The sequence below is a fragment of the Schistocerca cancellata genome, chromosome 6 (assembly GCF_023864275.1).
Source record: "Schistocerca cancellata isolate TAMUIC-IGC-003103 chromosome 6, iqSchCanc2.1, whole genome shotgun sequence".
Lineage (NCBI taxonomy): Eukaryota > Metazoa > Arthropoda > Insecta > Orthoptera > Acrididae > Schistocerca > Schistocerca cancellata.
In genome coordinates, this window is record NC_064631.1 from 241,924,543 (window position 1) to 241,941,029 (window position 16,487).

The following is a 16,487-nucleotide window of genomic DNA, read 5'->3' on the forward strand; positions in this document are numbered from 1 at the left end:
GATGATATTCAAATGCCACATGCCACAATCTATACATTTCTCACTGTCAGCCTCCCATAATTTCTGCGCTTCCATCACACGATATGGCTTCAAATTAAGGATTTTCAATATCTGCTGGTAACTGCTACTTACATGCATCTATTGGGCCAATTTATATGTAGACTTCTTTGAGCTCTGAATAATTTTTCAGCAAATGCCTGCAATAACTTCTGGTATGCAAACTGAAGGAATTCTGTGTCGTTTTACAGTTTGCACAGATTCATAAGTGCACCAACTTTTATACAGACTCTGTATTGCCGTCTTTGCTGGTAGTCCTCTATGCAGATACTTGACCCCAAAAATTTTGCAAGTTTTCTTAACTGAATCTGTTTTCCCATATCCTTCCACAATTTCAATTCTTTCTTCTATCGAGTAAGTCATTTTGTGGACCACAAAGAGAAAGTCTAACTTCACTTATGAAATAAACTGAAATGCTAAAAGAGGAATGCTAACAATCGATTGTCACGTAAAACTGTTGTAGCTATTTATTCTATTTCAGAAATCAAAATATTGCATTGTCATTCAAGGGGGAGGCAGGCTATTTTTAATTGCATCACCCAGTATTAGTCTTTGGGAGAGTGACACTAAATGTTAGCCATGAACCAGATGTAAGCTTGTTCAGCTATCACCTGAGCTAAGTTTGAGTTTGTTGATGATGCAGTCATGGTCTATAGAGAAAGTTGCAGAAGAGTTAAAACATTTCCAAAATCAGTTTGTTTTTTCTGTGATGTTGATCATAAAATAGTCATACAAGCTCTTGATGATGATGACTTAGTTTTTCACATGAGATTCTTAAATAACTGCTTCACAGATTTGTTGCTGCATTAGATTTTTCAATCTTGAGTTTTTGTGTGTGCTGCATCCTTCATACAACTAAAACACGCAATTGTTTTTTTTACTCCGAACATCGAACATGTTCTTAAAAAGGCATTTTTTTTAAATTGTTTGTATATAGAACTCCTTGTATGTCTCAACCTTGTTTAAATTTCAGAAATTGTCACATGTTCATACCAGTATGGGCAACTGAATTAAGTAACAACCTTATTTAAATTTCAGAAATTGTCACATGTTCATACCAGTATCGGCAATTGAATTAAGTATGACAAGGTCTTTTGTGTTCATCATATTATGCTTGTGTGGTGTCCCACACCTTTGAATCCATTAAGTTTACATTAAAATGCATTTTGGAGCTCAATGTGCTGTCATTTGAATAGAACAGGGAGTTCTGTTTCCAGATCATGGAAATCTTCCCTCAACTTTTTGTTATTTTCCTTAATATCCTCAATTCCCATCAGTTGTTTCCTCAATATTTTTATTTCTTTAGGCCTCTTCTTGCCCCTATTAATAATTTATAAAATTTTTGCAAACACAACATTGTTCATTTACCATTGATGATTAGAGGCTGGAGTGCAAATCTGCATTTGAATTGAACAGTGATTGAAAAATTGAGTTCATGGAATATAATTGTTATAGCAGACCAAGTAACTTTTGTTGAATGGTGTACTACAAAGTGACCCAGATACAAGACACTAATTTTCAACGTAATAACCAACTGTCTTTAAACAATGGTCAGAACATTCTAGCAATTATTCAAATCCTCGATGATAGAAACCTGTTCCTTGGTCATGGAGCCATCTGAGATCTGCTGTGTGGATGTCTTCATTGTCAGAAAATCTCTTTTCCCAGATGTTTTTCCTTGAGTGCATGGACATTGTCTTCTGTGGTTGCTGTTATTGGGTGTCTTTCCCGATCAGCATCACCCATGTCTACGTGGCCCTGATGAAATTGTTGGCATCATTTCACTGTGGCAGGATATGACATTGTATTTGCTCCTTATACTGCCAAAATTTCGCAGTGCAATTTAGATGTTTTGCTCACAAGAATCTTACTGGCCCATGTACTTCTGTTTTGGAATATGTTTCCAGTTGCTGTGCCGTTTCACTTGGACACTGTAATGCACCTGTTATTCGTTTCACAGCAGAACTTTATCTGCAGGAAACTCACAACATATATCCTATCTGACAAGGTGCCACTCATCTTACTTGGTGGTCTTAGTGTGGTATAATGTGTAACTCATTTTCTGACGTCGCTATAGTCATTGATAACATTGCTTAAAGATGATTCTGCTTGAGCCAAAATGCTTTTATTTTCCTCAGTACTAGCTATTTTAGGTGACGTCTACTATTACATTGCCTACAATAGATTTTATGGTTTATGTCCACACAGCTAGAAATTTAATTTCCTACTACACAAAAATGTAAGAATATTATCACTCAAAATTTTATGACAGTGTCTTAAGCTATTATGGCAGTTGCACTAATCAAGTTTCTTTTTTATGATGGGAAGGCAGCTTATGTGTAGCTGAAACCAGTAATTACAGTAAAATTTGTTTGTGATCTTGACTTCAAGGTTTTATAATCCATAATATATTTAAATATATTTAAAAAGAAAGATGATGAGACTTACCCAACAAAAGCGCTGGCAGGTCGATAGACACACAAATAAACACAAACATACACACAAAACTCTAGCTTTCGCAACCAACGGTTGCCTCGTCAGGAAAGAGGGAAGGAGAAGGAAAGACAAAAGGATTGGGTTTTAAGGGAGAGGGTAAGGAGTCATTCCAATCCCGGGAGCGGAAAGACTTACCTTAGGGGGAAAAAAGGACAGGTTTACACTCGCACACACACACATATCCATCCACACATACACAGACACAAGCTTGTGTCTGTGTATGTGTGGATGGATATGTGTGTGTGTGCGAGTGTAAACCTGTCCTTTTTTCCCCCTAAGGTAAGTCTTTCCGCTCCCGGGATTGGAATGACTCCTTACCCTCTCCCTTAAAACCCAATCCTTTTGTCTTTCCTTCTCCTTCCCTCTTTCCTGACGAGGCAACCGTTGGTTGCGAAAGCTAGAGTTTTGTGTGTATGTTTGTGTTTATTTGTGTGTCTATCGACCTGCCAGCGCTTTTGTTGGGTAAGTCTCATCATCTTTCTTTTTAAATATATTTTTCCCACGTGGAATGTTTCCCTCTATTATATTCATAATATATTTAAAAATAGTTTCCTTAACATCAGTGAGTTCAGATTTACTCATTGCAGTGTGATGCAAGCTTCAGTTACTCGTACACTCACCATAGCCGTTTTGTTGGTTATTGACCTTTTCTGATGGCTTTGCTAATCTCATTGTATTGTAATGATCATCAAACTGTAACACATACGTCATATTCCCAGTGATCCAACTCGTCGCCTTCTTTAATTTTGCTGATGACTTAAGTTGGGAATGAATTTTGGGCTAGTATATCTCTTCATATAAACATCTTACAAACATTTTAGGTAAATATTATGAGTACACTTATCAAAAGCTTGATTTCATAATATTAATTGAAAGTGTTCATCAGTTCTGTGAAACAGCTTATAGCAGAAATAAAGACAGACCATTGCAGAGGACTCTTCTCAGCCATGCTTCTGTGACCAACCCATGAGGAAGTCATGTGCTCGACAACTGTCCTAACAGATACTCCTTAGCTGACATTTTTTTCCAAAAATATTGTTTGTATTATTCTACCACATTTTGCCTACAGTGCATTAACATACTTCACAAAAATGTGAACATACTCTCAAAACACACACACGCACACATAGAGAGAGAGAGAGAGAGAGAGAGAGAGAGAGAGAGAGAGTGCGGGGGCTACTCACAAAGAATCACATGGCATGACAGGTCAAAAGAATCGAAATCCTTCTAACAGTCATGTTTTATTTATGTATTTAATAGTATGTAATACTGATACATAAAATTTATGTGAATCAATTTATGGTTCTTCTTATGTTTGCGTAGGTTTCTTATGGTGCACATATGATTCAGAAACATTCGCTGGTTGATCCATTCAGGCACCTAACATAAGTGAATTTGGACTGATATTTTGCAACTTTTAATCTTAATTCATTATAATAAAAGTGTGTGTTTTGTGATTACTAAATTTGTAAATAACCTTCCGAAACAATTGCTTTGATAACAAGTAAATATTCGTAAGTTACATATATGCATTTGTTGAAATGGTAGTTGGAATTGTACCATCTCAGTTATGTGAATATACTTAAATAACACTTGTAACAGTAACAACTGTGCTCCCATTTAGCAGTTAAAGCAATTATATATGTACTAATATAAACTTCTTGTGCCTTTCCAGTTCCTGGGGCTATTGGTGTGTTACAGGCACTAGAAGCAATTAAAATAATACTGAAGATACCAGGTGTTCTCTCACAAAGATTGTTATTATTTGATGGATCATCTGGAATATTCAGAAATGTTCGCTTAAGGAAAAAGAATCCAGATTGTGATGTTTGTGGAGAAAATCCAAAAATTACAACTCTTATTGATTATGAACAGTTTTGTGGATCAAGAGCCAATGACAAGGTTAGCAGATTTCATTCCATTTGAAGACATAGTACAGTTTCAAATACTGTACAGAAGCTGCTTGTTGGATAGCTGAATTTTAATTCAAGATCAGTGTAGGAGTTGGTAAACAGTAGCCCAAGTAAAGCAGAAGTAGGTAGGAAATATCTTGCCGATTTTCATGTATTGCTACTCAAGTAGTATTATTAGGTATTTAGCCTTTGGTTTGTGATGTTCTAAAGTGATAGAGTTGTTTTTCCCCTGTTTACAAAACAGATTGTTCTTAATTTATTTGCGCAAATGTGTTTCAGTACATCTGTTCCCTCATCATTGAGCTATTATTTTTGTTATGTAGCCTGTATTAACCGAAAATTTGTTTGTTTCCTAGAACATTGTATGTGGTTAATAACAATGAAGGGAAGAAAAAGATTGGCTACCGTCCAAGACAAATGAATGATTTATGGGCAAAGAAACGATGAATTAAGATATACAATAAGAAAACACTGATCCTCTGATGAAGGACAGATATTTTAAAACATATTTGGATAAGAAATAAAGAAAAATGGATATTTTGCAAAAGCTGGCGACTTGGTTGTATAATAAAAAAAAAGTTAGATGAGCTCTTTGATATAGATGGCATGTAATAGTTGCCAGTCCCACTTATAGAAAGCTTTAAATTCAATCTCAAGAACCTGCATGATCCTTTGATAAAAATAAATTAAATTCTTGGAATAAACAGGATCTGTATTCCATATAATTTACTTGTACTCATAACATCATTGGCACAGGAGAGACATGATGGAGTTTTTGGCAGTAATGTTGAAGTCAGGAGTTAAACAAATTCTTCAAAATAATTATTAATTTAGCATCAGACATTTCAGAGGCAAAAGTGAGATGGTAAGAGGGGCAGATATTTAAGTGTGATGGCTAGTGATGGGTCCTAGCCATGTCAGGGATTGCAACAATGAGGTTAGGATGACGCAAATCTTGAAGATGGGTTGTGGATGAAAACAAAATGTGAAATATAATAACATATAATAGGTGGTGAGCTATGAGTACATTATTCGTTCCCCCAATTTACAGTCATAGGATATGTTGTACACTGGCCCTAAAAGCATGGGGGACATATTTTAAGGTAGCAGGCTATACAGGGTGTCCGAAAAGAAAGCTTATATTTGAAGAGCTCTGTATGCATGTGCAAAAAATCAGAGGAGAGTGTGGAGTACATTCGTCACTTGCTTGGCCTTTAGGTATTCCGTAGACATGGAGCGCTTCTCGGGAGCTGACCATGCATTGTGTGTGCAAGAATTTTACAAAAACGGTGATTCAGTGACTATAGCACAGAGGCAATTTTTCAATGATTGTGGATTGCATAATGTAAGTGATGCTCCAAGTGTTCCCCTTACTCAGGATTGGATCAAAACATTTGAGCAGACCAGTTCTACACTGGCTAAACTAGAATCCGGGTGACCAAGGTCATCAGGACGGAGCAAATCCATGGAGAGTGTAAATCGGTCTGTTCATGATGATCCTAACCTCTCCTTTCTTAAGCATGCAAGGTCTTTAAATGTGGATACATTATCATTGAACCAAATTCTGCAAAAAGATCTTAAAGTTCACCCTTATAAAATTCAATTGATGCAAGAATTAAAACCTCAGGATGCCAGACATAGACTGCAGTTCATTAATGATGTGACTGAGTGCCCTTCATTCAACATCATCTTGTTTTTTGATGAGGCTACTTTTCACCCAGACAGTCACATCAATAAGCAAAATTGCTGCTACTGGAGGGCAATGAATCCTAAACAGAAGCATGAGAAACCTCTTCATTCACCGAAAGTTACCTTATGGGCTGCATTGTCAGATCAAGAAATAATTGACCCATACTTTTTCGAGTACAGGAACAGTTGTGGAATTACAGTGAATTTGGAACATTATGTGACAGTGTTAAATGACTTTATGCTGCCTGAATTGCAAAACTTTCGTGGTTATAGCCAAAGAACATGATTTCAGCAAGATGGATAATGATGGTGTTTGGTTTGTGGGGGCTCAACTGCTTGGTCATCAGCACCCATACAAAGTCCCAATTTTTACATAGTCCAATTTGTTTTTTACGCAATCCGATCTAGCCACGATCACAAATGGTGGTGGTGATGACAAAATGATGAGGACAACACAAGCCCCCAGGCAGAGAAAATCCCCAACTCGGCCTGGAATCGAACCCTGGACCCCATGATCCAGAGGCAGCAATACTAGCCACTAGATCATGAGCAAGATGCCACAGCAAGATGGAGCCACAGGATACACATTCAATGTGACTATACTGCGAGTTCATGAAATTTTCCCTGCCAAATTGATCTCCAGGAGGAATGACTTAAATTGGCCCCCATGGATTTTTTCTTATGGGGTATGTCAAACCTAAAGTGTATGTCATTAGTCTGACTTCTCTGGAGCAATTGAAAGGAGATATCCATAGTGAAGAGTCTAGCCATCTCAGTGCCTACATGCTGAGCCGTCATGCAAAATTTTGTTCATCATTTAAATGAGTGCCTTTGGCATTTGGATTGTGTTAAATGACATTATTTTTAAGAAGTAAACTCCTAAGCTGTATATTCCAATAATAAATAAAGATTTTGTCAAAAGACTTCAACCTCTACTTTATTTTGACACATCAAGTTAAAATTTCTTTTGAGACACCCTGTATGTCTTGAGCATGCTACTCTGTCCGTGCACACTCTACAAGTCCAACTGGAAGCCTGTATTAGTAGCCATATGTAAGTGTTGAGTATTACAGGACCTAAATTCCAAATTAAAGGCAAATATAAAAAAAAAGTAATTGAATTGTGTCCCCCATGGGATGTTAGTGTAGGAAGACAGGTTGCCAGGAATAGCGGAGCATGGAACTGTTGCCGGCAGAGGTCTGGCCAATGGCAAATAATTACTTTGCACAAATAATCTGTAAACATATCTTTATTCAACTTTGATCAGTCCTGAAGTACCATCCAATGTCATAATCCAATGTTCACAGCAACATACAAGAACATTAAACACACCGTAAGGATGGCAGGACATGGTGTAATTTGGTCTTCAGCCCATGACCAAGTGAACTGAATCTGCTTAGCTGCTGTGGGGCAGTCCTATGTCCCATCTGCAGAGGTCACTTGTTTCGGTAGCTGGGGGAGACCTATCCCTTGTGCACATCATTGGCCGTGGCACTGTCCTGTGCAACTGCTATCGGCAATCTCCAAAATTTTGCAGTGTTTTACCAACTATCGCAGACTCCACCTTTGGTGGTATTGATACACATGAATAACACCAGAAATTCCATGGGGCTGTTGAAGGATGATACTTTTGTATTTGCTGACATCACAACATTACAAAATTGCAGCAAAATGCAGGCAGAAGTGCAGAGGAATCAATGCTTGGTGCACAGATTGGTAGTTGACACTCAATTGTAACATATTGCATGTAGATAAAAGTAAACCATTTTTTCTATAATTACATGATTTCTGAACAATCACAGGAAGTAATCACAACCATTAACTCTTTAACACAGGTATTAGCTGTACAGTGTGGCCTCACCGCTGTGTGCAGAAACAATGTTTCAGGGGATGGATGTATGATAAGAGACTAGGTGTGATGAAACAAAGGTCATTTTTCCCCGTCCTTCTTTTGACTCTGGGCTTTGAAGCAAATTGGCTAAGTCTGAAGTATGTATTTCCATTGGTTTTGAAGTTCTAACCTACAAATTATTTGTGCACGTTATTATTTGACACATGAATTACTTTTATATAACAGTGACGAGAATGTGTTACCCCATCTCCATTCTGAATAGGAACATCCAGCTTGACTCAATAATAAAAAATGTTATTTTATATTAAATGATCGATGGTTTAGTCAATGCTTTTTCTGACTTATTATTGGTAATCAGTTTTATTATATACAGGGTGATTCAAAAAAACTTCTTTTACAACTTTGGGGGCTGTTTCCTTGCACCGAAACAAAGAAAAAAATTCAAATAAACATATGTGAAAAAATGTTTCATTTTTTTAGTTGTTATAAAAGTTTACAATCAGCAGCTTTCCAGATCAACCCAAAAGTGTCAGTTTAGTCTTTCAAAGAATGCTTTGACTCTTTGTATGCATTGTGTCCTAGGCAGTAGTGTCTTGTACTCATTCAAAGAATGTGTTGATGGTTTGTGTCATAGATGGTGATGTGGTGTTGTTGAGAGTTGTCATTAGTCTGCCTTCAAAATTACAGTTATTTCCCATATAGTGAGGTAACTAAAAATGTTTTGTTTAACTGTGGTGAGATATTCATTTTGTGAGCAGGCTGACATGATTTTTATGTGCATCTGTGCAAGGGGCAAGGTGTAATGTGCCGGGACACATCCTTATTTATTAGTGCCACTTAAAGTTCACGTCACAACTGGATGTACCGGTATTGAAACATTTCCTCACCCAGTAGATAGTGCGCAGTGTTCTCGACCTACCTTGCTTTGCTTATTCAATATTGTCTTCCCGGTAGCTGTGCCCATCTCAACTAAAGCACAGTGAAATTAAGAAGCCCGGATCCTAGGTTAAGTTTTCCAAAATCAAAAGTCAAAATCGTATTCATTGTTGAACATTTATGTCAACCACAGTATGATTTATTTGTTATCACTCGCACACACAATATTCATGTGACCAGGCCTCTTACACTTAGCTGTTGATATACTTTCCGGGATGTGAGATCATGGTCCAAGAACTTTTCTGCTCCTTACGTTTCGTCCAGGACTGCGCTGGACTTCCTCAAAGGCACTGCTCCGCTGAGTCGGCAAGACTCAGCGGAGCAGCATCTCTGAGGAAGTCCAGCGCAGTCCTGGACGAAACGTAAGGAGCAGAAAAGTTCTTGGACCACGACCTCACATCCCGGAAAGTATATCAACAGCCATGTCACCCGGTCGTGAAAGCCTTCATTCTACTCTTACACTTAATCGTCACATTAGGTAGGTCAAAAACTTCCAGTCTTTAACAAAGTTCACAATTACAATTACTGAAAAATTAACCAACTTGCCGCACTTTTGCTCCAAGAGAATCTGACCGAGAACTAACTGAGAACTGCACCAGCTCGGATCTTATATAGATGAGCGCTTGAACATTTTACTATTTCTGTTATTAGTTTATAATTTCCCAGGGTTAAAATGATCCTTTCTAACTGGTTTTGAAGTTAACTATTGGATTTTATTATTTAAATAACATGTGTGAGCTGTATCAATTTAAATACGCAGAACTAACTTATGCATCTGCCATTGGAATTCCCGACTTATAACCACGGCAGCCCTTTTGAACAATAATTTTTACATATTCAAATTAACTTAATTCTTAATTAATGCACTTACAAAGTTGAGACTGGAGTTATTTTACGTAGAAAAATAAAGGTAGCAAAAGTATCGAAACAGATCTCGGAATTATTTAGTAGTTTGGTCACAATTGGCACTGAAAGTCATACAGGCTACAGATTTTAAGTCTTAATATGTATTTAACTAGCAGACTTTAGGTTAATTTAAACACTTTGCTGGTAACAGTAAAATTTAGGCTTTCTTTTGCATGCAATCTTATAGCTGAATTTGATCTATTAGCTCACTCAAATTTTACTTAATATGTATTGCACAATATACGCATTGTTCATAACTGCTAATATGATGCATTTCCAACAAAACTAATTAGCTCATTACTTTCAGAATGGACATTAGAATGTACTGAAATAATAGATTTTACAAGGGGAATTTTTATTTGAACTACACTCCTGGAAATGGAAAAAAGAACACATTGACACCGGTGTGTCAGACCCACCATACTTGCTCCGGACACTGCGAGAGGGCTGTACAAGCAATGATCACACGCACGGCACAGCGGACACACCAGGAACCGCGGTGTTGGCCATCGAATGGCGCTAGCTGCGCAGCATTTGTGCACCGCCGCCGTCAGTGTCAGCCAGTTTGCCGTGGCATACGGAGCTCCACCGCAGTCTTTAACACTGGTAGCATGCCGCGACAGCGTGGACGTGAACCGTATGTGCAGTTGACGGACTTTGAGCGAGGGCGTATAGTGGGCATGCGGGACGCCGGGTGGACGTACCGCCGAATTGCTCAACATGTGGGGCGTGAGGTCTCCACAGTACATTGATGTTGTCGCCAGTGGTCGGCGGAAGGTGCACATGCCCGTCGACCTGGGACCGGACCGCAGCGACGCACGGATGCACGCCAAGACCGTAGGATCCTACGCAGTGCCGTAGGGGACCGCACCGCCACTTCCCAGCAAATTAGGGACACTGTTGCTCCTGGGGTATCGGTGAGGACCATTCGCAACCGTCTCCATGAAGCTGGGCTACGGTCCCGCACACCGTTAGGCCGTCTTCCGCTCACGCCCCAACATCGTGCAGCCCGCCTCCAGTGGTGTCGCGACAGACGTGAATGGAGGGACGAATGGAGACGTGTCGTCTTCAGCGATGAGAGTCGCTTCTGCCTTGGTGCCAATGATGGTCGTATGCGTGTTTGGCGCCGTGCAGGTGAGCGCCACAATCAGGACTGCATACGACCGAGGCACACAGGGCCAACACCCGGCATCATGGTGTGGGGAGCGATCTCCTACACTGGCCGTACACCACTGGTGATCGTCGAGGGGACACTGAATAGTGCACGGTACATCCAAACCGTCATCGAACCAATCGTTCTACCATTCCTAGACCGGCAAGGGAACTTGCTGTTCCAACAGGACAATGCACGTCCGCATGTATCCCGTGCCACCCAACGTGCTCTAGAAGGTGTAAGTCAACTACCCTGGCCAGCAGGATCTCCGGATCTGTCCCCCATTGAGCATGTTTGGGACTGGATGAAGCGTCGTCTCACGCGGTCTGCACGTCCAGCACGAACGCTGGTCCAACTGAGGCGCCAGGTGGAAATGGCATGGCAAGCCGTTCCACAGGACTACATCCAGCATCTCTACGATCGTCTCCATGGGAGAATAGCAGCCTGCATTGCTGCGAAAGGTGGATATACACTGTACTAGTGCCGACATTGTGCATGCTCTGTTGCCTGTGTCTATGTGCCTGTGGTTCTGTCAGTGTGATCATGTGATGTATCTGACCCCAGGAATGTGTCAATAAAGTTTCCCCTTCCTGGGACAATGAATTCACGGTGTTCTTATTTCAATTTCCAGGAGTGTATTTCTGAATTCTGTACTATGAGGCTGAAGGCCACAGAATCTGTAGTCGGAATCTGAGTAGTGAAAATGAAAAAAATAAAAGTTCATTGCTTAACTAAGTTACTGAAGGAGTGTAAAACCAAAACAGGATAGCAGTGGGCAACTCTGCTTCGTTAAAAAGGCCATTGAGGCTGTATAGCTGTACCAGATGGAATTTCCAGCCCGAAGAGCTATCCAAATTTTCCCACTAATTGAATGGAACACTTTGTTATCTTAATATGTGTACACAACTGAAATGTTGAAGACAGACTAATGATGAATAACAAAACGTAAACAACTCTCCATGACACCACATTTCTATCTGGGATACACTGAATACACTGCATCATAGCCTTCTATGAATGAATGCAGCACACAACTATCTAGAACACAATAGATATAGTGACAAAGCCTTCTTTGAGTGAGTGCATTGAACATATTAGGTAGTACCTGGTGAGATTTTGAGTGTAAATTTTCATTAATAATACAAAAAATTCTTTAGCGTAAGGAACCTGTTCCTGAAGTATCTAAAAGTATTTTTGGATCACTCTATATATGTAATTACATTATTGTACAATCTACTGTAGTATAGAAAGAGAAATGTGACTCTAATTTATCATTTCAGTGAAGATGTACTTCTCAAAATAAATCATCTGTAAATTAAGGAACAAAGAAAGGAAAGAACTGAAACTTTGATTAACTGAGTTACATTTTATAGCTCTGTGGTGGTAATGATGGGTAGCTTGAAAATTTTGTTTCACTTTGTAGTGAAAGCATGCTTTCATTGGTCCATGATATGATGGTCCTGGTAATGAGGCCACACTTGTATTGGTCCACCAAATGACGAGTCTCATGCTTAAAAGCTTAAATATCTGTGAGTATGCATGTGCAGTGATTTAAAATGGAATAATTACGTAAAAGTAATCATAGGAATGCTAGATGGCAGACTGAGATTCATCTGAAGAATCCTCTGGAAGTGTAGCCCAACCATGAAGAGGTAGTTTACAAAACCCTCATTTGAGCTATCGTGTTGTTTATCAGTCGAAGACTCTCAGCAAATAGGATTCATAGAGGAAATAAAGAGGATTCTAAGATGAGCAATGTGTTTCATCACAGTTTCATTTAATATGGTGAAAGTGTTTCAGAGGTGCTCCTTCAGCTTCAGTATCAGAACTACAGGAGAGGCATTTTTGTCCTTATGTATACCTCATAAAAACGACTTTTCCTTTCAGACCCTTGTTAGCCATAGTTTCAGAGTTCGCAGTGTTGTGATGTAATGCTCTGAATATATTGTTGTTCCACGATCAAGGAAATCAACATGGATAACACCATCTTCTTCCCAGAACACTGTGGCCATGATTTTTCCAGCTGAGGGCTGCGTGTTGAATTTCTTTTTCTGGGGGTAAGTCTTTGTGTCGATATTCCATAGACTGATGTTTCGTCTCCAGGTTGTAATGGTGTACCCACATTTCATCTCCTGTCACAATTGAATGGAGAAAGGCATCACCTTCATTCTCATAATGCAAGAGGAATTCCTGGCAAATTTCAGGTCTGTGTGCTTTCATTTCAGTAGTCAGCATACAGGGTACCCATCGTGCACAGATCTTCCAATAGCCAAGCAAAGCAAGAATGCGACCCATTTGTTCTTGTGAAATGCTGATGTGCTTGCAATTTCTCTCTGAGTGATACGACGCTCGTCCTGAATCAATCTTTTAACATTTTGTTCGTGAAACACAGTGGTTGCTGTTACAGGATGTTCAACTCTTTGTGTGTCATGCAGGTCAAATGTTCCCACTTCAACATCTTCAAACTTACTCATCCAATGACGCACAGTACTCACATCGACACAATCACCATAAACTGCTTTCATTCTCTAATGAATCTCGTTTGGGGTGACACCTGCTGCTGTCAAGAATTCAATGACTGCACGTTTCTTAAATCACATTGACCAACCATCTGCACAGGGTTCCATACTTTACAATGTAACAACACAACCGTTCAATGCTACGGCTTCCCGCCAACAGGAGCTGTAGAGAAGAGGCTACAGAACAAGCCAGTACCTGCCGCATACCAATACTGCCAACTGTTGAAGAGTTACTATGTATCACTTGAATTAGAGTGTATTTACAGACAACAGTGCCCTAGTAAAGAGATTTTTCAATCCCCACAGATCATTTGTCACCCTGCAAAATTAAGTTTCCGTTTTGCAAGAAATGTAATTGAATTACTTAAAAGAAACATATCATGGGTCCTGCACTTGAAAGTTAACTCTTTGCATACAGTATTGATTGTGGACTGTGCACTTAAATTCATTTTTCTGCTTACTGTGTTAGATAGTCCACATTTTAAAAAAGAATAATACCTGATGTCTGTAGGGATGGCAATCAAAGCTGCTGTGCCCCTGTACATAATACTGTGTTAGATAGTCTGCTTTTTAAAAAAGAATAATAGCTGATGTACATGTACGGATGACAATCAAAGCTGCTATAACCCTGTATTTAATACTTGGATATGCACCGCAGCACAAGGCCGCCAGTGCAATACACTTTGGGGGTGGGTCACATGACTTGTGCACATGGCACAACATCTGCCGCACCATCTACCAGAGCCCTCCTCTTTATAAATACATTGCAGCAGGCTCTTACCCTCATATTGTGTTCATACCTATTGTGAGCAACTGCTTGTATCATTGCCTGGATTGTTTCTGTCTGTCTGCAACTGTTGTTCATTTGTATGTGGTCACAACTCTACCTCACTCTACAGATGTCAAAGAACTCCAAGCATTTTTGTATAAAATTTCTTACTATCACAAATTTATTCTGGGTACAGCCGCATTGGCCCATCCCCTTCATGAGTTGCTCCACAAGAACATTCCTTCTCAGTGGACACCGAACTTCAAATGCACATTGTCGCTTTTTAAATCTAAATTACTTTCTACTCCTTGTTTGCTACTTTCCATCCTGGCCAACACCTGGTTTGGCTATGGACAATTCTTAGTATGGGCTCGGTGCCATTCTTGCACATTAGTTTGAGGATGGTTCCGAACATCTGATAGCTTAAGTGTCAGAAATGCTCAACTCCACTGAGCCATGCTACTCCCATGTTGAAAAGGAAGTGCTTGCTATTGTCTATGCCCTCATAATTTCATGTGTTCTTGTATGGTACCAAGTTCCAACTCATTACTGACCACAATCCTGACAAAGCAGCACAATTTTTTCTGTCTCACTATAACTGTGAAATACTTTTCAGCCTACCCCACAACATTCCAATAAAGTGGAAGGGTTTCCTATTATCAGCTCCCGAGTTGCAGCTGTTGTCACTGCTGATCCGGTTTTGCTTCAAGTTATTCATCTCATTCAATATGGTTGGCCTGACAAGCCGCTGGAGAGGGCTTCTGATCCTTTGCATAACTATTTATACCTGTGTCACCACCTATGATGGTGCTGTTCTCTTAGCTATGTGTGGGCTGTAATGGCAGCCACTCTACAGTGGGATGTGTTTTGTCTCCTACATCAGTGTCACTGGTGGTGGGGGTCTCGTGTAACAAGTTATTGGCCCATTGGCCCATCAGCATGTTTTGAACCGGCATTGACGGTAGTATGCTACTCACCAGGTGACACCATGAGCGAACCTCTGTCTTTGTCTCCCACTGCAGTATCCATGGGAACTAGCCCTTTTTGATTTCATGGGACCTTTCATAAATACTTCCTGGATGTCGATTGGTGATGCTTTCTCTAAATTTCCATAAGTTATCTGCTGTCCTGAGACATCAGCCACAGCTATGATTCAGGCCCTCTCCAAAATTTTTTCTGTTGAGGGATTGCTGTATGCACTTTTGATGGGTTATGATCCACAGTTTGTGACTTATGTCTTCAAGGATTTTGCACACAATTGTTCCTCCTTTTGACCCCAATCTAACGGCAAGGCAGAAGGTCTCATCTGCATGTTCAAGGTGCAAATGAAGAAGTATGTCATGTACTCATCAATGGACAATGCCTTGACACACTTCTTGAGTTGCTACAGGTTGACATTGAGGGGGATTGGACTCCGGCCAAGATGTTCCACGGTCTCCAACCATACACCCTCCAGCATCTACTCATGTCACTCAACTAGCAAACTTTGGCGTGGTCCTCCTCATGACCTGCTCCTGGCTCCACGATGTGGGCTTGGGGGTTTGACCGCCCTCCAAAGTGGATTCCAGCCATAATCCATGGTTGCCAAGGTCACTGCTTCTGTGTGCTGCTCACCAGTGACAAGCTGCTGGTGTGCCACCATGACCAGTTGTGTCCTCGCACCGCAGCGAGGGACATGGATTCACCTCCTTCTTCAGCACTTGTCTTGGCCTCATGGGGTGTCCCTGCTACAATGGCAGACCCACCTTTGTTGTGGATGTCACCGTCTTGTGCCTCTCCTCTGGAGTCTTGCCCACCAGTGCCTGCTGCCAGGCCTTCCCATGATACTTTGCTGTCACTGGCAATTTTGCTGGTGACTGGGCCGGTGCCTTTGGACTCTTCAACACTGGCATCCCTGGCACTCTGACTTAATAGCCAGCACCTTCGCCATTGGCACAGTTCCACCACATCAAAGAACCAGATGTCGAGATGCTACCAGTGCCCTTGTCTCCGGTCCTCTCTTATGGTACTGGGGTGGCTGCTTGGCATGCCCCTATTCACTGTTTCCGGCCCGGAATCTCCTGCTGCCACCCCCATCACCCTTTCCCTGAGAGGGGAGGGGTGCTATAACCCTGTATGTAACACTTGGATACACACTGTGGCACCAGGTCACCTGCACACTACACTTCAAATATTCCACCAACAGCATCTGCATGTG

The 16,487-nt window shown here is 40.4% G+C and overlaps 1 protein-coding gene across 2 annotated transcripts in view; it reads left to right on the plus strand.

The window, feature by feature from the left end:
* LOC126190979 (adenylyltransferase and sulfurtransferase MOCS3) overlaps positions 1 to 16,487 on the plus strand; it is a 183,515-nt gene that overhangs the window by 153,250 nt on the left and 13,778 nt on the right. For both annotated transcript variants that reach the window (XM_049931649.1, XM_049931650.1), the window contains exon 7: positions 4,229 to 4,455. In XM_049931649.1, coding sequence (XP_049787606.1) covers positions 4,229 to 4,455 — 227 coding nt within the window. The remainder of the gene's footprint in view (positions 1 to 4,228; positions 4,456 to 16,487) is intronic.